The 23,490-nt window shown below is 47.4% G+C and overlaps 1 protein-coding gene across 8 annotated transcripts in view; it reads left to right on the top strand.

Moving 5' to 3' along the window:
* Window positions 1-23,137, top strand: part of LOC127069340 (papilin) — a 52,546-nt gene extending 29,409 nt beyond the window's left edge. For 2 of the 8 annotated variants that reach the window (XM_051006217.1, XM_051006216.1), the window contains exons 2-39: window positions 1,280-1,340; window positions 5,633-5,820; window positions 6,937-6,997; window positions 7,957-8,039; window positions 8,143-8,293; window positions 8,362-8,485; window positions 8,581-8,661; window positions 8,741-8,913; window positions 8,993-9,128; window positions 9,214-9,557; window positions 9,734-9,913; window positions 10,007-10,180; window positions 10,264-10,449; window positions 10,529-10,670; window positions 10,767-10,885; window positions 11,013-11,454; window positions 11,533-12,111; window positions 12,227-12,754; window positions 12,829-13,174; window positions 13,255-13,610; window positions 13,696-14,094; window positions 14,160-14,516; window positions 14,674-14,850; window positions 14,982-15,161; window positions 15,612-15,791; window positions 16,287-16,457; window positions 16,623-16,835; window positions 16,912-17,082; window positions 17,197-17,616; window positions 17,797-18,009; window positions 18,127-18,294; window positions 18,786-19,028; window positions 19,105-19,433; window positions 19,506-19,656; window positions 19,965-20,480; window positions 20,805-20,960; window positions 21,046-21,159; window positions 21,254-23,137. In XM_051006217.1, coding sequence (XP_050862174.1) covers window positions 1,280-1,340; window positions 5,633-5,820; window positions 6,937-6,997; window positions 7,957-8,039; window positions 8,143-8,293; window positions 8,362-8,485; window positions 8,581-8,661; window positions 8,741-8,913; window positions 8,993-9,128; window positions 9,214-9,557; window positions 9,734-9,913; window positions 10,007-10,180; window positions 10,264-10,449; window positions 10,529-10,670; window positions 10,767-10,885; window positions 11,013-11,454; window positions 11,533-12,111; window positions 12,227-12,754; window positions 12,829-13,174; window positions 13,255-13,610; window positions 13,696-14,094; window positions 14,160-14,516; window positions 14,674-14,850; window positions 14,982-15,161; window positions 15,612-15,791; window positions 16,287-16,457; window positions 16,623-16,835; window positions 16,912-17,082; window positions 17,197-17,616; window positions 17,797-18,009; window positions 18,127-18,294; window positions 18,786-19,028; window positions 19,105-19,433; window positions 19,506-19,656; window positions 19,965-20,480; window positions 20,805-20,960; window positions 21,046-21,159; window positions 21,254-21,441 — 8,800 coding nt within the window. In that variant the 3' untranslated portion in view covers window positions 21,442-23,137. Of the gene's footprint in view, window positions 1-1,279; window positions 1,341-5,073; window positions 5,405-5,632; window positions 5,821-6,936; window positions 6,998-7,956; window positions 8,040-8,142; window positions 8,294-8,361; window positions 8,486-8,580; window positions 8,662-8,740; window positions 8,914-8,992; window positions 9,129-9,213; window positions 9,558-9,733; window positions 9,914-10,006; window positions 10,181-10,263; window positions 10,450-10,528; window positions 10,671-10,766; window positions 10,886-11,012; window positions 11,455-11,532; window positions 12,112-12,226; window positions 12,755-12,828; window positions 13,175-13,254; window positions 13,611-13,695; window positions 14,095-14,159; window positions 14,517-14,673; window positions 14,851-14,981; window positions 15,162-15,611; window positions 15,792-16,286; window positions 16,458-16,622; window positions 16,836-16,911; window positions 17,083-17,196; window positions 17,617-17,796; window positions 18,010-18,126; window positions 18,295-18,785; window positions 19,029-19,104; window positions 19,434-19,505; window positions 19,657-19,964; window positions 20,481-20,804; window positions 20,961-21,045; window positions 21,160-21,253 lie in introns of those variants that run through there. The other 6 variants (XM_051006221.1, XM_051006220.1, XM_051006219.1 and 3 more) reach the window with 6 other exon arrangements.
* The last annotated feature ends 353 nt before the right edge of the window (window positions 23,138-23,490 follow it).

The following is a 23,490-nucleotide window of genomic DNA, read 5'->3' as shown; positions in this document are numbered from 1 at the left end:
GCTTCGAGAGGGACGTTTTTCGAGGGAAAAGTCTTCGGAGAGAAAGGACTGACTACTGCGCGCCGTTTAATAGGTAATTAACCGAGAGTAATGGAAATCGATAATCCATTGATCGAACCGAGGAGGCACATCCCTTTGAAGGGATGCTAATTGATTCATGAATATTTATGTCTGACGAATTAGCAACGTTGCGGAACGTGGAGCTCGGGTAACTCTCTCTCTCCCCCTCTCCCGTCTTACGTTCGTCTTCCTCAAATCGACGACCGTTCGCACGACTTCGCGCCGATGAGAATCTTTTTGCGTCGACTCGATCGTCGTTCGATCCCTTGGAAAAAACGACGTGAAATATTCTCGTAATAAATTTCGTCGACTAGTCTTACAATGGCACGGAGCTTACACGGTCTCGTTCGGCTCGTGTAATTGGACGTTCGGATCTGGCTCCGAACGTCAAGCTCGTCCTGTCCAATCAGAAGTTTAAAGAACCCGTTCCCTTTTAACGAACGCGATCGTGGGGGTTCCTCGTTAGGGACCGCTCTAGATGCGAGGCCAGTCGTCCAAGAACGATTTACATATTCATGCGGTTCCAAATCTCCTTTGACGAACTAAACATTTTGTGGGAAGGGCTTTGGACCGATTAACGCGAACCTAATGACTCCTCGAACTTGAACTTTGGAAACGATTAAGGATCGTTCTCCGTGACAATACCGTGGCCGAATTTCGACTCGTCGATCGCCTCGACGGTTCGACGACCCACCACCGATCCTTCCTCTCCTCCGGACGGAAATATGGGAGCATGGCATTGGACGTTGAAGTTTCGCTTTCGTCGACGTAAAAGCCAACGCGTTCCTTCGACGTAACGCGGCACGTAACGCGTAACTGTCTGCCCACGCTGACGTAACGAGTTGCGGAACCACTTTGCAAGTGAAACTTGTCTCGCCATAAGGAGCTACACCGTTGATACGAATATCGGAGTCTGGGTCAATGTTTCGCAAAGCGAGAAAGATATGGGACGGCCGAGACGCCCGTTGTCCCTTCGTCCGTACGCGTTAACTCGCGAAACGTAATTTAGAAAAGCGACCCAGGCGCGTTTCAAAATCAACGTTGAAACGATTTTCATTATTTCCCTGCGCATTCCCCACGTAACTCCGTTATACGCGGTAACGTAATATAACGGCTGATTTTGCCGTCGTTAATGCCGCGAATACTCGCACGATCGATCCAGCGATATAAACCCGTTCGTTGGTTAACTCATCGACTACTAAATCTCGTTCATTTTCAGGTCGTTGGTGCTCTTCCTGTGCGTAACGTCGTTACACGTCGGCGACACTTTTGCCAAATACGTGAGTACTCTTTTTTTCCCTCTTTCCATCTTCTTTATCTTCGTTCTCTACGTTCGTGGCTCGCGCCGTCGTAGGGTTCGATACGTCTCGTCCTTGACGATAAAGGTGCAACAAGGGCTTCGTCGAAACGCGCCTTGGCAACATTCCTTCAAGTTTTATTGCTCGGCCGTTCTCTCCGATGGCGGTTCGAGTTTCAGCCTTCCCTACCCAACGTCAGATACCTAATCTCGTAGCAATTTACTTTTGTTAGTTCCAAATCGACACGGAAGCTTTCAAACGTACCCTTTGAACTTTTTCATCCGTCCGTACCGACGAGAGAAAGAAGTAAAAGAAATAAAAAAGAAAACAAGAATTGGTTCAAAAAAATAGTTCTTTTTAGCGTCGTTAAAAAAAAAAGACGCGATTCGAAAGGAATTCATTCAACGTTCGCACCGTCGATACAACGAGCAATCCTATAATGTATCTACGCGCGTATCTAAACGAGCCTGTGTCGTTGCGTCGAAAAAGGAGAAAAAGCATCGTGTGATCTCACTTTTACGATCCTCGCGAAATCCGTGAACCTTGACTCTTCCGCTTTCACGCACGTTAGAAGCGATAAACGAGAGGTGTCCCGAAGCAGGCGCGTCGCGAAAGCTGATTACGTGGATCGTAGAAATCCTTCGTTCGAGTTTCTACGGTTATGTTTTTCGGAAAAAAAGAGATGAGAATAAGAAAAGAAGGAAGGAAGAATATATTCGTCGGGTTATCTCCTGTCGCGCGATTTTTTATCCGATCTCTCGACGACGCGGATTAGCGAAGTATCCTTTTCTTAGCAAAATTCTCGACTCCATTCCATTTTCGAGCTTTCGGAGGACATCAGCGAGAATCTCTCTTTTGTGGTCGCAAAAAATCTCCGAACGCTTAGCACCGGAGAGAGAGAGAGAGAGAGAAAGAGGGGCAGGGAGGGAGGGAGAGGAAGAACGCGATTGCATCTTTTAGTGCCGGGAGAGCAGCCGAGATAACCGAGCATCAATGAGATTATTAAAGGAGCGTAGAACGGTCCGACTTACGGTTACTTCTTACCCTCATCAACGAGCACGGCTAATCCGAGTTAAGTGCTCGTTAAAGGGGAGCGCGACGACGTTGGTGGCCTGCGAAAAACCACGAAAATTCCCAATCATTTTCTCGGTTACGTCCAAGAGAAATCGGGAAAAGATCCGGACCCGCCTCCGATCGTACGATACTTTTTTTCTCTTTTACCGTATCGCGTACGTCCGTCTTTTTTTTTTATTTATATAACGATCGGTAAACTCGGGGCGAGGAGCTAATTAAAGAAAAAAAAAAAAAATGCAATTTCATTGTACGTTCAGCGAAACGCGATCAATAATTCGGGAAGTATTTAACGGAGAAAGCGTTGACCTCGCGATCCACGGGAGGGCACGCTCGAGAAGAAGGATAGTTTAGACGCGATGTAAATCGATCTTCTTAACGCTCACGTAAGGCGATTCGAGGCGCTCTCTAGTTAAAAATATCGAGCTCTTTAAAAGCCGATCGAGAGATCGTCACCCCGCACGGAGCCCGAGACGCGCAAATGGCGTTGGAATCGTAAGAGATTTCTCGCACGATTATTAATTTCGCGAAATAACAAGGGCCCAACTTTCGCGCCCTGGTAGAGATTACGCCGATTCGATGCGCGAACGTTTTACTACTCGGACGGGTAATTGCTTGCGTTTCTCGAGAAAAAGATATTTAACGTCGCGAAGCCACTTTGCCGAGAAAAGGGGCAAAAAGGAAAGTCGGAGAGAGAATAGTAGGTAATAGTGGGATATAATCGACAAGGGACCTTCGTGTCCACCGAGAGGTCAAACCGATGGCACCACGAGTATATATGACAATTATTAAGAAGGCGTGTTTCGACGGTCGTTCACGGTTCATCGACTGACCTCTCGCTTCGAAACCCACTTCCTTGAACCATTTAATTATCCCTCCGGCCCGTACCCTCGCGAAACTTTGAGCGTCCATTCGATTCCGCTCTATTCGCGATTCGTCCGTTCTCGACGCTTGCCTACGATCGTCGATCGCGTCTCGATCTATTCGAGATCTCGAGCACCTCCCCGAAGGGCCACCTACCTTCTCCTTTTTCTCAACGTTTCATCGCGACACGTTGGAGTATCGTTTATTGTCGGAGTGCTGATTCCGGTCCGGATTATCGGCCTCGATCGTCGTTATCGGACGATCGGAGGAGGAGATGTCGGATTACGTTTCGCAACGAATTACATTTCGCTGGCGCGGTCGCGCGATGCCGTGAGCCGAGACGTACATCGTCCGTCCGATCGCGTACCTCGAAAGTGTCAGGACAGAAAGCCACCAAAGATAGCGGGTCCTTTCCGCTTTTCGCTACAACTCCGAGAAAAAGTCAATAGAGTCGAGTTTCTTTCAATATTGGTATTCCCGGAGCGTACTCGCGTATTTGCTCGGTTGGCCGTTAAAACGCGTTTAACGCGTTATTGATACAACGAGATAACTCGCCACGCGTAGCGCGATGAATGAACAAGCTTTATGAATGAAATTTCGATCGTTATCGCTACGTTCGAGAGTACGCAATATTTTCGAGAAAACTCGCGTTTCGTTGATCTCTGGAGGATCGATGACACCGAAAGATAGACGTAAAAGGGCACGGAGAAGTTGACATCGTCGTCTTGCGAAGTAATTTAACGTTACGATCGGTCACGCTGCGTCTGCTCGCCCAGCTGAACAGAAATTACTCATTTTACGCCTCCGATGATGTAAACCTCTTCGTATAACGACTCTGTCTTGCTTTACGCTAGAACGAATGCGAGCGGTAATTGCGACGGTTAGTCACCGCTTAACGATGCCATTCAATTAGGTGATTTACCGCGGACTCTAGCCTCTAATCATTGATTAGTGTGAGAATTGGCGAAGGGCCTAGTTTTTTCGAGATAACGGTTAAGAGACTCCTGCTAGTATCTTTGGGAGTGACTCATTCTCGAGCGACGACGAATTCCAACTCCGTCGAAGGCAAGAAGGAAGGAATCGGCGAGGCACCTCCCCGGACAACTTCAGCGTTAACGAGAGTCTCTAAACCTTCGGCTACGTCCCTTGGTCTGAACGCTAAACCGTGTCGCAAGCTCTCTCTCTCTCTCTCCCCTCTGTACGTCGGTCGCTTCTTACGAGCCGTGTTTTATGCTCACCCGCATCGTTTTGCGCGGCATTATCGTCGCATTATGCGCCGCATCGACTATGCCAATCCGCGATCTAACGAGACTGTTGGCGAGCAAAGGCGCTCCTCGGTACCAACGAGCAGGACGCAGATGTTCGAACGCGAACGAGACTAGATGGATATCAACTTTTACTGTCTTCTTACTCCCTACACGGAAGTCCATGCAAAGTGCTCTTTCTCCCACGGTAGTAAAAAGAGAATCGGTATAAAAACGAAGATTTACATCTGTCGTTATGCCTCGTGTGCGAAGAAACGCGCGCTCGAAGGTCCTCCTCTGGAAAAGACGAGGAAAGAAAAAAGCTCGAAGAGAAGAAGTTTCTCTTTGAAGCTCGCCAACGCTATTCGCTAATGTACGTCACGTTTCTCACGTAGCCACGGTGCTCGATTAACGCACGCGAGCTCGCTCGTCGTTCCCCTCCTCTTCGGTTTTAAAAGCCCCCCCGACGGACTCATCCGAGAGAGCCTCTTCGACGCAACCTCGACGCAATATGGATAATGGCAGTCGCTCTTGCTTGCGTCGGATTTCTCGCATCCCTCCGACCATTCACCGACAAAAGTCGCTATCTCGCGACTTTGTGCTCGCCGCTTCAACGCGCTTGGCATCCTTCGTTCGACGCGTTTGCCACACTTTTTCCTTCTTCTTCCTCTTCTCCTTCTTCCTTAATCCGTATTTTCCGGCTTAACGAGGATCTTAATAATCGCGAGTAGTATCGACGAGACTGAGAGAAGGAGGTGCCCGCTTGTAGGTACCTATCGAGATCGGTTTTGGTCGCGCGAGAATCGTAGAGAATCGTAGTAAGGTCGAGCCCCTTCCATCGAAGGAGATAGCAGACACGAGAAGAAGGTACGTATCCAGCAAAGGTGGCTTGAATAAGGGGCCACTTATCGCAAAATGTTAGCCCGGCATGAAGGTTCTCACGGGCAATGGCGGTAGACTACTCTTCCTTTCTCTCTCTTTCTCTCTTGTTTGCCGACCCACGCGACCCCAAGATTCTTCTCGACGTCCCGTCGAGTAGCACGAAACAAGACGTTCAGAGTGGGATAATAAATTTCGCTCGGTCCTGTGTTGCAGCATCATATAAAATTAAGGCACGGAAGGCATCGTCGGCAGCACGGAGAGAGCTATCTACCGAGCAGCTTCGTTCTTGAAACGGACGAGCCAGAAAGAGGAAATTGGGGACCATGGTCGATGCCCAGCTCCTGTTCACGATCTTGCGGCGGTGGCGTCGCTCATCAGACCAGGCAGTGTCTCGACGTAGAGTGAGTTTTACGCTATCTCTTCTCCTTCTATTTATTCCACTTATTATGCTTGAAAGACGAAGCCCATTTATCTCGATTGAATTCATTGTCGCGAGAGGACTATTTCAGAGCCTGAGTAAATGGAAAAGGGTTCCGCGTCTTAACGTTCGATCGTCCGGGAAGAGTACGTCGAGAAGCCATTTTCCACAATTACGGATATTTTCAAAGTACCGTGTATACGTACGTATATCGCGTCGACGAGACACTCTCTCCCTAATAAAATCGTCATGTTCTACATTTTATTGGCTCCATTTATATCGCAGGAACATTCGTTTAAAGGCTTGCCTGGTGTAACTGAGAATATCGAGAAACTATTTATGGTTCGCATAAACGTAGCCTTCGATAAAGATAGGAAATAACGACCGTGCGCAAACTGTCAAAAAACGAGAGAGAGAGAGAGAGAGAGAGAGGAGTTCTCGTTGAACGATAATCGATATCGCATAAACGCCGGGTCGATCGAGATCGTAAAGCGATGCGCGTCGAGGTTGCGTTTATTTCCATTATTTTTCCGATGGTCCGAAGAAAAAGTTCGTTAGCTTCGTGGAAACTTGTTGAACGGCCGAATCCCGATCGAGTGTAAATCCCCGATTAGAGATGCAAACGCTAGGAAGCACGAGCGTTCGAGGATTCGAGTAGAGAATTAACGACGATTACGAGATCAACGCGGTCACGTAGACTGTGCGAGTCGAGAGGAAACGTGCACGCTCGCCATGCATGTCATCATTATCGTCGATCTTGAAAAACTTTGCGGATGGCGGATGCTCGTAATCGGGACGAACATCGATCACTCTTACCAGCATTTCCTTCTATACTTTCTAAATAGTTTCTACGGAGACGATCCACCGTGTGTACAAAGATTACTTTTTGACAAATCGAACGATCGGCTATTTTTCCCTCTTCTTCCTCCTACTTTTTCGTAAAACGATTTGCGATATCGGAACACGGCTCATTAAGCATTTTACTCGAATCTCGGAACTAGGCCAAATAGTCTTCGGCTTGGGTGCGATGGAAAAAGAAAAGAAAAAACGTTCCCCCTGGATAATACGAAAAAGTGTCCAAGTGTCTTTTTGTTAACAGCGAGAGAGGATATCAGAGATGCACGGGTTCCTCGAGGAGATTCTTTTCTTGTAACGTTCAGGTGAGTCAAATCTCATTTTACTCTCCATCAAGATCGATATCGTCGATCGTACCGTTCGTCGGAACAATTTCTTATCGCGATAACGCGACGAGAGGATTCGATATTCGCGGTGCGTCAACTTTTTAAGTAGACGACATAATTCTTCATTGTAACGCACTTTTTCCTAATGAAACATTCTCCTCGCGTATAATTCTGCCAAATGAGAATCAAATGCGCGGTAATAACGTGCTCGGTCGTGACTGTAACCCTTGATCCTCCAATGGGACCGATCGTTACACGCGCAGCTAAATTGCCTGGCCAAAGCAGGCTTCCGAGTCGTTGGCGCGTTTCTTTGTTCCTCGATCTCTTTCCGTCATCCTGCGAGGTATCGAGCAACCTTTTCCTTTCGAGCGTTAAACAAATTTCTCTTGTTTCAAAGCGCTCGTTCGAAAAATGTTCGCCGAAAGAGAAAGTAAAGTAAAGAAAAGAAGAGAAAAGAAAAGTAAAGAGAGAACGTACACGTTGAGAGAAAAATAATTTATTATAGAAAATCCGAGATGAAAAGGTCGGTCGCATTCGTTATCCCGGACATCGTTTCGAAGTCGCGCTTTCCGCGCGTAATTTTTTTTTCCGAACGCTTCGTTCGTTCCTTCCTTCCGTCCTTCCGTCCTAGCCATCCGCGCCAAGACAAGGTTTCGTTCGGTCCGCAAGAAATCTCTCGCCATAAATCCTCCCCGGTATCCACGTACGTGGTACCAGTCCCAGCGGGACTATCTTTTCTTCCTTTTCCTTAGGTTCCACTCGATTTATCGACGTTACGTCGCCCCGCGACCCTCTCCAGTCCCTTCCCCGACAGCAGCAGGACTGCCCGATATATATCGTCCATCTAATTTCTGCAAACTGTTCCCGAATTTTTAAACGTTTCCACGCGAGAGAACGTACGACGGACGTTGAACAAAAGCGATCTACGATACTTGCAGGCGTGTCCAGGCGAGCCGAAAGATTTCCGAGCGGAGCAATGCGCGGAATTCAACGACGTTCCCTTCGAAGGAGTGATTCACGAGTCAGTATACGATCGATCGATCGATCATCTCTAAACGTGGATTAATCGCGTAGGTAAAATAAAGATCAAACGTATTTATTTGTCCATTTCGTTTTGCTCGCAGCTGGATCCCGTACACGGGCAGTCCGCACAAGTGCGAATTAAATTGTATGCCACGAGGAGAAAGATTTTTCTATAGATACAAAGTAGCGGTGACCGATGGAACGCCATGCGAGATCGAGAAAAACAACGTTTGCGTCGAAGGCAAGTGTATGGTAAGTCTCCAATCGCTTTAATTCGGACCGATCCGATCCTGAAACGTCGCGCTTTCTTCTCTCGTCAGCCGGTCGGATGCGACATGATGTTAGGCAGCGACGCCAAGGAGGACGCCTGCAGGGAGTGCGGAGGCAACGGCACCGACTGTAACACGATTCAAGGTTTATTCGACAACGACGACTTACAAGTAGGCACGTATCGTTTTCCTTTCTCTTTTCCTTTCTATACCCCACAGGAATCGGGAAGGGAAAGAAGTTACATCGCTCACCGCCGATACTTGTTTCAGGCTACATCGATATTTTATTGATACCAGAGGGTGCTACCAATATCGTAATAAGAGAGCTGGAACCTTCGAACAATTACTTAGGTGAATAACAATGAGTCATATACGAGAGTCGACGATAGGTCTTACCCGCGTTTCGATAAATTCGATAAATCTCTTCTAGCCATACGAAATACGTCCGGTCATTATTACCTAAACGGCAACTGGAGAATCGATTTTCCACGTAGTCTGAGATTCATCGGCACGATATTCCATTATTCGAGAGAGCCGCAAGGTTTTTCTGCTCCGGACATTATCACGGCACTCGGGCCAACCACCGAGCCGATTTACGTTGTCGTAAGTATCCCAATAAATTATCCACTCGGAAGATAGCGGGGAGAGCCTGATACGAGCAGTTGCCGTCTTTCTCTTGCAGTTGCTCTATCAAGATCATAACGTCGGTGTTCATTACGAATACAGTATACCCAAGAAACTCTCGACGCGTACGGACGCCGACAGTTACACGTGGATCACCGAAGAATTCTCGAGCTGTAGCACCAGTTGCGGGGGAGGTACGACGTCGTTATCGTTTAACCGATTAACGATCGACCACGTAATCGCGGCGAATCACCTTACTCTCGAAATTCGATCGTTCAGGTTACCAGTCCAGGAGAGTGGCGTGCGTTCGAAGGCGGGACAACCAACCGGTGGACGACGGCCTGTGCGATCCGCAGCTCGAGCCGGAGGATACGCAAACCTGCAGCGAGGAGCCCTGTCCGGCGGAATGGGTGGAGGGCGAATGGGGAGCGTGCACCAAGCGTTGCGGCGACGGCGGCTTACAGACCAGGGAGATCAAGTGCGAACAGGTCGTAGCCGGTGGAATACGTTCGATCGTCGAGGACTCCCAATGCGTAGAAAAGCTTGGACCGAAGGGACCAACCGCGCAGGAATGCAACAGACACGTCGACTGTCCACAGTGGCACCTCGGACCGTGGAAACCGGTATGTCTTTCGCATAATACACATCGTTATCGATATCTCGCACTCGGCCCCTGCTAGAGAACCTCGAGGGGAGCGTCGCGCGGAGATCTCATTCTCCTTCGAAAAGCCCTTCAGACCGTGATCGTTGTTGCAGCAACAACCGAATCTTTTAAGGCATCCAATATTTATTTATTCAGTGCGATCGTCTCTGCGGAGAAGGCAAACGGACGAGAAGGATAACGTGTTACGTCAAGAAGGACGGGAAGATCGAAGTGATGGAGGACGCCGCTTGCGAGGGCAAAGTCCCCGAACGGGAGGAGCGTTGCGAGTCGAGACCTTGCGAGGGCCTCGACTGGGTCGTTTCCGAATGGAGCGGGGTAACTTGCCACTCGACGTTTACTTGATTTTTGTTACATCGTCTATACGTCTGTCCCATGTATCCATGTCCCATGGATTTACTCGTTTCGCAGTGCAACGATAAATGCGACCTCACGCAAGAGACGAGGACGGCTCATTGCGCCACTCAAGAAGGGAACGTGCATCCGGACGAGAAATGCGATTCCGACAAGAGACCGGAACTCACCAGGGAGTGCGAAGACGTCCAAAATTGCGAGTACCGTTGGTACGCGTCGCAATGGAGCGAGGTAACCGTTTAAATACCGATCGAGGGTTTTTCGATGACTTCGAAGGTTGCACGGGACCCTCCAAATATTCTCTATTGTCCTAGTGCTCGGCCAAATGCGGTAGGGGCTTGCAGACTCGTCAAGTATTTTGCGCTACCTTCGTGGACGACGCTCTGAAGAAAGTACCGGACTCCAAGTGCGAGCCTGGAAGGAGGTACGAGAGCGCGCAAAACTGTACGATCGACCGCGAGGAGTGTAAGGGCGAATGGTTCGCCGGTCCCTGGAGCAAGGTATTCGTTAAGGGATCTTCTTTCCCGAATTAAGACTCTCCTTAATCGCTTATTACGATGACGATTGCGTCATTTTTAGTGTACGAAACCGTGCGGAGGCGGTGATATGTCTCGCAAAGTGATTTGCATGAAGGACAACGCGACGGCTTCGCTCGATAATTGCGACATCAATACGATAATGTTCGCGAAAGAGAGTTGCAACGAGCATCCTTGCGGCGAAGGTAAAACGAATGTTTGAATGAGCGCGACGGCTACTTGCGAAAATTTTCCCTCCCGATTTGTTTCCTCTCATCGTTTTCTCCTTGATCAAAATTTAGACGAAGTCATACCGGTTGAACCGGACAAAGGCAAAGCCCTGATGGAGCAGGAGGACGAGGAATGCGAGGAATACGAGGACGAAGACTTCGTTACAGTCGGCTCCGAGTTTGCAGTGAGCGTAAGTGAAACCGGAGATCGTAGTACTCGATCGAGTCGCGGGCGTTTAACGCAGTCTCGATAAGAGAGAGAGAGAGAGGGCATTGAGAGAGCAATCTCATAAAAGTAGCTCGTTCTTTACTTTATAGGGCTCCGAGTCCGGACTTTACAAAGTAACCGAAGGTCCAACGAGCGTCAAGTTCACGTCTTACACGGGCGGAGAAACCGTCAGCGACATGGACGAAATGATGTTCAGCGATGGCGGATACAGTAGAGGTGACATCTCTCCGGGAGACTTTGGCAGCGGTTTCACCAGTAGCGGTTTCGGCAGCGGAGACGACTTTTTGAGTACGTTGTTCACCAGCAATCCCAGTTTCGAAGATTGGTCGACCGTGGAAGGAAGCGGTACTTCTCCCGATGCCGAATCGGTGACCGTTGAAACGACCGAGACCGGGGACGTCACGGAATTCGATAAAAGTGAAAGCACGGAATCGCCGGTCTCGACGGAGTCCGGAGCTACGCAAGTATCGGACTCCGTTACCAGCGAGTCCGTCACTCAGATATCGCCGAAAGAAGATTCCGAAGCAACGGGTGAGCTAAACGTCTTATCCATCGAACGATAGTTTCGAACGATCGCTAATTCGAACTTTCCTTCGACATTCGTCGTAGAAACGTCAACGGACTCGGAGATTACCATGGAATCTGGTGCTACCGAGGAATCGATCGAGTCGTCGGGCATAACGACCGAATCCGTTGAATCGTCCGTGTCGATGGGCAGCACGGAGGGATTCACCGATAGCGCGTCCTCCGAATCAACAACGTCGAACCTTTCAACGGACATCACCGAATCTACCGATCTCTCTTCGAGCATCGATACGACGACGTCAATGGACGTCACCGTCCCGTCGTCCTCGTCGTCGGAGTTTACGGATTCTACCGAATCTGGCGCAACGGACGTAACGGAGTCTACCGTGACGGAGTCTACGGAATCAACGGAACCTACGGACACTACCGCGACAGAATCGACGGAATCGAGCGTGACCGAGTCAACGGGGTCTACGGAATCGAGCGAGTCTGCGGCGACCGACGCGACGGAGTCGACGGAGTCGACGGAGTCGACGGAATCGACGGAATCGACGGAATCCAAAGGATCGACGGAATCGACGGAATCTACGATCGTTGAAGAAACGTCAGCGGCGGTCAGCGAGGAAAGTACTTCTATTTCTAAAGTCACGTCCGAATTGCCAGGTAAATAAATGTTGTAAAGGAGATATCCGATCTCTCTTCGACGGGCGATAATCGTTGAAAGATGCCTTAAATAATAAAAGATGTACGTAAATGACGGATCATAAAATTCTTCCAGACTCTACGATCGAAACGTCGACCATGGAATCGGCAATATCCGTAGTGGAGAACGAATACGACACTAATGTCAAAGAAACCACGGAAAGTACGGCGACCGTGTTTGGTGCGAGCGAGGCGTCGACGTCGTTCGAAACTGGCCACACCGAAGAAACCGAATCGACCGAGTCCGGTGCTACCATCGATACCGGCATTACGACCGAGTTTGGATCCTCGGAGTCTGACAGATTAGGAGGAACGAGCGAATCTTCGTTCGCTACCGAAATCGAACCGAGTACCGTCGGAAGCGTCGAAACAACGGAATCGGGTGCTACGTCCGAATCGGAAGTCAGTGAAGCGACCGATACGACGGAATCGGGATTGTCGACCGTTTCTGAAGTAACGACGGAATCGGGAATGACCGGTCTATCCGGTTTAACGACGGAATCCGAAGGAACCAGCGAGGTTGCACCGACCGGCGAGACCGCCGTATCTGGTCTGACGACGTCGTCCGAAATAGAGGAGACAGGGCCGACCGAGACAACTCATAGTAAGTTCATTCGGATTCGGAGAGAAAGCTCGGGTTGGCATTACACGTTGTCGAAACAATATTGTTCGTTTCAGTTTCCGAATTGTGGACGACGCTCGGTTCCGTGGAGACAACGCATAAGTTGAAAAAATGCAAGGTCTACAAGAAGAAGTCTTGTAAAGTTTCTAAATTCGGATGTTGCTACGACGAGATCACTCCGGCCAAAGGTCCGTTCGGCGGTGGTTGTCCGACGCCTAAAACTTGCAACGAAACGAAATACGGCTGTTGTCCCGACGCCGTTTCCGCAGCTACCGGAGCTAATAACGAAGGTTGCCCCGACACCCGATGCAACGAATCGCTCTTCGGATGCTGTCCCGATGGAATAAACGCGGCCGAGGGTAACGATTACGAAGGGTGCAAGAAACCGTGCAACGGGACGGAGTAAGTGCGCGCGAATAAGTCTAATTTATACGATGCAAAGAACGTATTACGAAACGCAATGCTCGACGTAATTTCGACAGATTCGGATGTTGTCCCGACAACGAAACACCCGCCGCTGGTAAAGATAATTTGGGTTGTTGCAACGCGACGACTTACGGTTGTTGCGAGGACGGCATAAAAGCGGCCGTCGGGCCGAATCGAGAAGGATGCGAGGAGGAGGAGAAGGAGGAGGTCACTTCGGAAACGACAACAGCCACGAAAGAGTACGAGACCACGACCTTGGCGACGGAAGAAGATTGCGCCAATACGACTTACGGCTGCTGTCCCGACGGCGTCAGGCCTGCCTCGGGAACAAATTTCGAAGGTTGCGGCGTTATCAATACGGAAAATTGCAGCGCCTCTTATTTCGATTGTTGTCCCGACAAAATCGCGCCAGGTAAAGCGAATAGAGAGTATCGCGAACGCGCGATCGCGAGCTCCGTTCGATTTAATTTAACGATACAATTTGATCTCTCCCCAAGCACTCGGTCCGAACAACTATGGCTGTCGAATGCCGTGCGAGAACTCGACGTACGGTTGCTGCCAGGACGGCGCGACACCGGCGCACGGACCAAACGGGGAAGGCTGTTGCTTGACGACGCCTTACGGATGTTGCCCGGACGACGTGTCACCGGCACGCGGACCCGATCTTTACGGATGCGGTTGCCAATACTCGAGATACGGATGTTGTCCCGATAACTCGACCGCTGCACGTGGTTCCAACAACGAAGGCTGCGGCTGCAAGTACACGACTCACGGATGTTGCCCCAATCGATTCACGCCGGCAACCGGGCCTAATTACGAAGGTTGTCCCTGTTACACGTATCAGTTTGGATGTTGTCCCAATGGTATCACCATTGCCAAAGGACCGCACGGTCAAGGTATACGTTCGATCGTCGCGCGACATTAACCCTCTTCGATGAATATCATCACCGATGTCTCTTAGGTTGCGGATGCGAGAACACAGAGTTCAAATGTTGCTCCGACGGCAGAACTCCGGCGAAGGGACACAACTTTGCCGGCTGTTCGTGCGACGCCTCCAAATACGGTTGTTGTCCGGACGGTATCGAGGAGGCTCAAGGAGAGAGCTTCGAGGGCTGTCTCACCGTACCCTCTACGCCCGGTGCCGCTTGCGCTTTGGAAAGGGACAGGGGCCCTTGCCGAGAGTTTACGGTGAAATGGTTCTTCGACACGGAATACGGCGGTTGTTCGAGATTTTGGTACGGAGGCTGCGAGGGCAACGACAATCGTTTCAAGACTCAAGAGGAGTGCAAAGCGATCTGCGTGGAACCCAAAGGACGAGGTACGGCTGCCGTGACGAAACGACGATCTTTTGTTACAGTTTGTTTTCTTCCTTTTTCCTCTTCTCTCTCTCTCTCTCTCTCTCTCTCTCTCTCGTTGCCCCTTCCTTTGTCGCACCCAGCACGAATAGGAGTTTATCGACGATGCAACCTTTGCAGACGCTTGCTTCCTACCTAAGATCAGTGGTCCGTGCGAAAGTTATTATCCGACCTGGTATTACGATCCCGGAAGAAAGCAGTGCGGTCAATTCGTCTACGGCGGCTGTCTTGGCAACGCGAACAAGTTCAAGACGAAGGAGGAATGCGAGGAACTCTGCGTCGTTCCCGATGACATTGGTATGCCATAGAATAGAAATTTCGTTGGTGGAATTGATCTCCTCTAAGCGACGAGGCACGGTCGAGTTTCGAGAAAACAAAAAAGTCGAAAATCAATAACTCGATCCGATCTATTTCCGATTCGATCTTAGATCCCTGCGATCAGGCAAAGGAGTCGGGTCCCTGCGGGGGCAATTTCACTAGATGGTATTATAACAAGGCTTTGCAAACTTGCGAACAATTTAATTACGGCGGTTGCAAGGCAAACGACAACAACTTCCCGACGGAGCTCGCGTGTCATCAGCAGTGCTTGCAGCCTGGCCGAAGTCGCGGTAAGTTCCCGTAACGACGTTTATCACGGATAGCATCGGTACGGGATTGACTTTGCATTAGCGTCACGGACGCGTACGATACGCCCGGGAGTTTTCTAATCGTTTACATACACGTTTCTTCGGGTTTAACACGAGTTTTTGGTCGTAGACGGTAGTTGACACGTAACTTGTCACGGGGATTTACGAGGTTTCGAACCGATTCGAAAAATTAACTTTTTCCGAATAGGTAAACGTAAAGGAGCTTAAAAGCTTTATTATTGATCGTCGACGACGAAAGGAAAAAAGAAAGATATAAATGAAGGAGCAGAAATTAAGGAGACAAGCTTCGCACGTCAAGTCGATAACCGAACGATGATATCGAATATAAATAAGAATTCACTTTCGTTTAGACAGAAAGCCATCTAACGAAGAATCGGCATAGTCGTCAGCAGTAATCAATCAATTTTCCAGCGCCCCTAGCGGATGTGTGCGCCCTCGAGAAAGATCCTGGGCCATGTCCGGGCTCTGTATTGCGTTGGTATTACGATTCAAGCCGTCGTACTTGTAGTCGATTTGTTTACGGCGGTTGTAAAGGCAATGGCAATAAATTCCGTACGCGGGCTGCCTGCGAGCAGCGTTGTCCGACACAAGGTATTAACAGAAAGAACAAAGACAACAAAAGAGCAATCGAAAGAAAAGGAAAAGTAAATGAAAAACAAGCTTGTCGCTTAACGCGATCATCGCAATGTCGTTTTCGTAATCCTAGGTGTTGGCAGCTGATCGTAAAGAGCATTCTCATCGTTTCCTTTTCCATTCGCAATCATCGTATCGTCTTACGTCCCACGCTCATGGTGTTGGTGTTCTCTCAAATCTGCCGTCAGGACCATTTCGATGAACGCACGCTCCGCGAAGCTCACGCATTCGTTATCGAACTTTAATATCAACGAGCATTTACTAATAACGAGATGCGCGTTTCGTCGAACGTGCAACGAAAGATTTTTTCTTTATTTCTTTTCCTCGATCAAACACCAGTGATATTTAACAACGTTTGAATCGCTTGATGGTTATGGATCGTGCTAACACCTTCGCTCGAGAATATTGAGACTTTGACGCTAACCTTGCATGCTGTAACGAATGAATTAACAGATTCTTGCTCTCTGCCACGGGCCGAGGGCAATTGCACGGAGAAGCAGTCTAGATGGTATTTCGATCGATCGGAGAATCGATGCATGCCGTTTTATTACACGGGCTGCGGTGGAAATAAAAATAACTTCCCTACTATAGACGCATGCACGGCCGATTGTCCGCCTAAAATCGGTAAGATTTTCTCTTTGATTGTCGCTTCTAATACAACTTCTTCGTTATCAAAAGTCCAAGAAAAGAGAAAAGTAATTCTTCTGCTTTGCGCAATCCGTCGGGATGAAAAGCCCGAACCGTCGGATCCGACGAAACGATAATCGTTGTCACCGTTGTTATCTATAGAACAGGACGTCTGTCTTCTTCCCGCTCTTTTGGGAGAGTGCCATAATTACACTCAAAGATGGTACTACGATTCGTACGAGCAACAATGTAGACAGTTCTACTACGGCGGATGTGGCGGAAATCAAAATAATTTCGTCTCGCAGGACGATTGTAAGAATAGGTGCGAAATCGCGGTGACCGCGGAACCGCCTAAACAAGTCGGATTTAAAACAGGTAACGACGCAAAGGCTCCTTTTTTCTATACGAATAGGACGATAAAGAAAGATGACGATACTACAAATCATTGCAGAATATTGTTTCTTGCCCGACTTTCACGGTCCATGTAACGAGGATAAAATGAAATGGTTCTACGACAGCAAAGACGGTATTTGCAAAGCGTTCGCTTACGGCGGTTGTCAGAGCAACGGAAACAACTTTGACACGCACGAGGAGTGCGAGTATCGATGCGGACAAGTTCAAGGTATTCCTCTTTTCTTTTTCTTTTTTTTTCGTTTATTCTTTCTCTACTTTCGTCACGTAATAAAAAATATCATCGACTCGCGAGCGAAACGATAAAATAAATATGACGTTTCAGATCCGTGCGCTTTGCCAAGAGTCGTCGGTACGTGCGACGGCTTCGTCAAGCAATATTATTACGATCGTCGAGACGACTTTTGCCACGAATTCGAATACAGCGGCTGCCAGGGCAACAAGAATCGTTTTCAGGACAGAGAATCTTGCGAGAGAAAATGCAAGAGAGAGCCGGCAGCGATCACGGAAGAAGTTCGACCTACTACCGTGGCTGTCACTTCCCAAACCGAGATCGCGTCGAGTAGTTCGATTTGTCTCGCACCTGTGGATGCTGGACCGTGCAACGATGACATTACCGCTTATTATTACGATTCTCGAACGAACATGTGTCAAGCGTTCATATACGGTGGCTGTGAAGGTAACGCCAACAGATTCCAAACGGAGGAACAATGCGAACGTCTCTGCGGCAAATTCCGCGGGCAAGGTGAGGAAATACTCGAGGAGATGAGGCTCTCCCGATCGCAGGATCTCAAAAAGAAAGAAACCATTTTTCTTTGCAATTTCCTTTCTCAACGAAACGATCTCTTGTTTTTCTTTTTTCTCTTTCTTTCTTTTTTTTTTTTTTTGTTTCGCCATTAACAACGCGTATCCGTACAAATTTCAGACTTGTGTAATCTACCGGTGGATCCGGGTCCTTGCAGAGCCCGCTTCTCCAAATACTTTTACGATCAAAACACTCGTACTTGCCGGCAGTTCGTTTACGGCGGATGCGACGGTAACGCGAACAGGTTCAGTACGATCTCGGAATGCGAGTCGCTTTGCGTTCATCTCGAGGAACCTGCTCCCGTTGGAAAGGACACCACGCTTTCTCACTTAGGTAAGTTCTTCGAAACGTGATTCTCGTTGGCTCGCGAAAATCAGACGATTGGGATTCGAACGATAGGATCCGTCGTTGATTATGTCGTTACTCATTTACATCCAATCTTGCGATCAGCCATCTGTAAAGAACCAGTTGACAGTGGATCGTGCAACACCGGTTTCTCCAAACGTTTCTACTTCGACGAAGAATATCAAACCTGCAGAGCATTCGTTTACACCGGCTGCGGTGGAAATCGCAACAGATTCAAAACCTTCGAATCTTGCATTAACACTTGTCTTAGCAGTAAGTCCTGATACCAATTGGGCGATACCAACGCTTCTACTTTTTACTTTTGTTTTCCCCCTTTTCTTTTCTCTTAGCTTAGTGGCCGTAAATGGAGAAAAATTTTGGCCGCTTTGATCCCGCAGGAGTAGTAGTCATTCGATAGCAATATCGATCGAAAGGCATTCTCGTTAAAAGTGCGTGAGCAAGGCTTTAAAACGTAACAGTATCGTTACAACGGAATACCTCGTTTAAAAAGTTTCTGTAAATATTCGACGTAAATCTCGTCGTTCGACACGCATCATCGATTCGTACACCCGCCTTCCCGCAGATTCGCCACGCAATCGACTCCAATTACACTTTTATTCCCGTTCATTACGCTTTCCTTTCGTTTTTTTCTTTTTTCAAGCTGCTGTAAATAAACTCGCACATATTTACGACTACCATATTCTTTCGTTTGAGTAGAAATACGTATCCGACGGAGAAAGGAAAAGAATCGGTCTTTGTTGCAGCCGACAACGAAATCGACACAAGTTCTGAAAAAGACACGAAGGATCCGTGCATCGAGGCACGGGAGGAGTGCAATCTAATTCGTTGTCCTTACGGCAAGGAGGCGTACGTCGACGATCAAGACTGCGAGCGATGCCGTTGCGTCGATCCGTGCAGAACGCAAATCTGTCCGGAGGGAACAAAGTGCTCGATTACCCTGGTCCGCACCAAAGATGGAACCGAATACAATGGCGTTTGCAGATCGAGTAAGTATTTAGCGTTTTCGAAACGCATCGATCAAAAAAAAACGTCGACGAAACGTAAGCGCATTTCTTTCCGCAGCTATCAAAGCTGGACGCTGTCCAACCGTATCGAACAGCACTAGGTGCGAGCGCGAGTGCGAGACCGATGCCGATTGTACCGGAGAGTGGAAGTGTTGCGACAACGGTTGTGGCACGTCTTGTTTGGAGCCAGCTTTGGAACAGCCGATAACGACGCCGTCGCTTCGCGTAACACCACCAGTTACACCTCAGTACGGTGCCGAACCGGTCAGAATAGAACAACCCGAAGAATCGCACGTTTCCGCCGAAGAAGGTAATTACGTTACCTTGAAATGCGTGGCTACCGGTTATCCAGCACCCGTCGTAACTTGGAGGAAAGACACGACACTCGTAAGTCCCAGAACCTTTCGATCGGCGATGCTGATGGAAGGAGCTTGATGAAACGTGATTTGATCTCTACAGATCGGTACTACGGAGAAGAGGCGTCGTATACTGCCCGACGGATCTCTTCAGATCATCAATTTATACACGATCGACAGAGGGATTTACGTTTGTACCGCCGATAACAGCGTAGGTCCACCAGTTAGAATAGAGTATCAAGTGGAGGTCACGGGTAAGTGAGAAAATGGACGTAAAAGTTGGAACGGTGATCGTTTGTCGCACGTAACTAATTTATTCGAAAGCGACGGGGAGGATAGCTTGGATACGATTCGTATTGCTCGTACTTTGTGATAAGGGGATTGATACTAAAAATTTAACCGAAAGAACTATCACGCACGTTCTAACGATGATCCTCGGTGATGGACGGCGCATTGGTTTCTCGGATCACAACGCTCGATCTTTCTTAAACAAAAATTAAAAAATTAATTTACCTTTCTCCCTTCGACGTATGATGCACGCTATTTTAATTGCACACCGTAGAACCTCACGAACGTTCCGCGGCCATCGTTGGAGAAAAGAACGCAACCGTGACGGTGACGATGAATTCACCGTGCCTGCTTCGTTGTTACGCTATGGGCTGGCCGAGACCATCCGTCACCTGGTGGCGTGGCGATAACATGCTTCCACTGAGTTCGGAGAATTATGAGCAAGACACCGATTACACCCTATTAATACGCTCGGTGACTCTGACTAATCTTGGTGTTTACACGTGTCAGGCTTACAACGGCATCGACAGGCCAGCCTCTTGGTCCGTCACTTTGCAAACGATCGGTCCAATCTACAATATCAAACCGGAGTATCAAAACTACATGAAATACGTTGTCCTACCTCCAAAGAGACCGGTCACTGAGAAACCTCAGTATCCTTACAGACCCATTAGAACGCATTCACCCGATTATATCACGTTCGCGCCCGTTCAGCCTACAAGACCTCACATTCTTCGCTTTACACCTCTCGAAACTACAACCATGACTCCCGTTATTTCTAGATTCAAAGGTGAGGCTTCCTTGTTTCCCGATCTCTCTTTGCTCGTTTTATCGAATGCACCTTCGCTTTTACGCGCAAATTTTTTTGCACGCGCTTCGTCGTGACGCTACGATCGCATGCATACGTTCGCTACACGCTTATTTTGTTATCATTTGAAAGATATATCGTTTAGATCATGGACCGTCACGGATAAAAGTCCGACGAGGTAGTGTATCTTTTTATTTCGTTCGAGGCATACCGCAATTTTTTTTCGTTCGACTCTGTCGTTCATCTATTTTGATTTACGACTCTCGATCGACATCGTCGACTGATATCGTCTTTGTTTCGACGCAGTACCGGTGAACGTCAGCGTGTCGGTAGGTCAAACTCAATTTCCTGAAGGTAGCGACATCAGCATCGGTTGTACCATCGACGGCTATCCAATCCCGCGAGTACTTTGGTACAAAGACGACAATCTCGTTCAAACCAACAATCGAGTGAAAATATCCGGTAAGAAACGTCGAACGTGTACGTATACGTACACCCTTGTACGACCAATATTGATTACGCAATATCGATCAACTTTCAATCGTAGAAGCGAACAGACTCATAATCACCGATGCGAACAAAGACGACTCGGGCCGTTATCGATGCGAAGCAACGAACGAATACACGTCTGATTCTGACAGCGTGGATGTACTCGTGGCTGGTAAGACGTTGAAAAGACTCACTTTGTTCGCTCGAATGAAACACGGTCAAAGGAAAAAGCAAATTCTTCTTTCGTGCTTTGTTCTTCTTTGCAGGCATATTTATTCATCCCAATTGTCAAGACAACAGCTTCTTCGCAAAGTGCGATCTAATCGTGATGGCGCGCTATTGCAGGCACAAGTATTATGCCAAATTCTGTTGTCGGTCTTGCACGGAGGATGGCCAATTGCCATCAAGAGGACCGCATCTCGACAACTTGAGAAGAAAAAGAATGATACTCTAAGATACTCGATTCTCGAGCCTAACGTCATATTCGTTCGAGACGATGGACGACGATCGTAATCTTTCTTGATATAAACATTCACTGGCGAAAGTAAGAAATAAGAAAGGTATGATTAACACGAGCACCTTGCATCGCGTACGCTATGCGAATCGGCATTCATTCACTGCCAAAGCCTTAGAACGTCTATACATAGATATATAATATATATACGTATATATATATATATACACACGCGCACGCACGTACACACACACACACACACACACAAACACAGACAGATATATACATATATTTACTGGAAAAATGATTGGAAGAACTCGAACGGTGCGAAGATACGTGTGTACTCAAGAAAAATCATTCGTCGATCTTCTCGTCCATCCTTCCGTCGTTACTTTCAACTATCTCTCTCTCTCTCTCTCTCTCTCTCTCTCTCTCTCTCCCTCTCTCTATTTCTCTATCTATCTATCTATCCCTATCTCCATCTCTATCCATTCATCCGTATGTGTCTGTCCGTCTTTCTCTTCCTTTCTCTCCCTCTAACTTTCTCATCCATGTATATACATATGGTCTGACGCTGAATACTAGTCCGACAGAGTTCGACGTAAGAGGATTTGATACTTGGAGTTTTGAAAAAAGGCATTCGGTGAAACCTTTGCGATTAACTATATAGTCTATAGTAGCTGTATGTATGTACGTCATAGCGTAAAATCTTGCAAAGATCATTTGCAAATATTCTTAGACTTTTTATTTTAAGATATTACCGCGGCAACATATCCACTGGAGTAGCCGTCGTAACGTTATAAAGTCATCGGTACAATGAATTTTTCATGATTTTTTTTATATTATTTTTATTTCGATACAACGACGAATACACTTGAGCGTAAAGTTTCGCTAGACGTACGTCGTGAGAGGAAGGAAAATCAAGGAGAAAAGGAAGAATTTATCTGTGAAAATATAAAAATGATAACAGTGGCATAACTTCGCTATGTCGTGCGAGTCAAGAAAATCTTGTAGGTACCTAGTTGTATGATGCATATTACGAGCGTTATGTTGTACGATATAAATAGTTGATTATACAATATATCGTTTATAATCTATCGTATTGTTATTACTTATTTGTAACGAAGACATAAATGTTGCCATAACGTGGACCGGTCAAAAGAGTTGCAACAAGGATGCGGCATTTTTCGCATGACTTTGGAAAGCTTTTTTTTCATCTTGTAAACGAATAGAACCAGAAAAGAATAGAATTACAATATGTTGCATCTTCGAATCTACTTAAGTCGCACACTTTTGCGTACTGTCTCTTAAGAAATCCAAAATAAATAAATCGATCGATTAGAAACGTGTCTCGCAGAGAGGCGAACAACGTATTGCATTATATATTCGTTCCTTCTTGGCTATTTATTGTATTCGAAATCGCGTAATAACGAGATGTCATTCTCATTCCCGAGAGCATTAAAGCGCGTAAGAGTATCGACGAGCGACCGAAACGTACCAAGAGCATTTATATACGCCATTGTTAAGCCATAAGTTAATTAAAGCAAGTAATTTTAACAGACTCGGAATTGACGTTTCGCACGTACGATTTTAGAGGATCGAACGATCGTTAATCGATTTTCGTCGCATTTGGTTACAGTCAAAGAAGAGTGCCTTATTAGATGTCCTTAAAAAAAAAAAAAAAAAAGTAACAAAAGAGATGAAAGAAAAAAAAGAAAATAAATAAATAAATAAAAACGATACAACAAGAAAAAGAGAGAATATCCAGGAAAGAGTATTAGGGTATATAATTTATATGCGCGCGTCGTTGATGTAAATATATATTGCGTGGTATGTTGCAGCGACAAAACGTAGTAAATGCGATTGCGTTACGACTAATTAAACGATAAATTAAAGACGACGATCGAGGGCGTTTATCATCGAACACTCTTCTCTCCATATCATTCTAGATACGACCAAAACGAGTACGCGCGTTAATTAATCGACAAATTGTTAGTGGACGTTGTTAGAAGATTTTCTTAGAGTCGGATTTTCATAAAGTCGCAGGTC

This window comes from Vespula vulgaris, chromosome 15 (assembly GCF_905475345.1).
Source record: "Vespula vulgaris chromosome 15, iyVesVulg1.1, whole genome shotgun sequence".
Classification (NCBI taxonomy): Eukaryota; Metazoa; Arthropoda; class Insecta; order Hymenoptera; family Vespidae; genus Vespula; species Vespula vulgaris.
The sequence above is the reverse complement of the archived record's forward strand: the minus strand, read 5'-3'. Positions and strand labels throughout refer to the sequence as shown.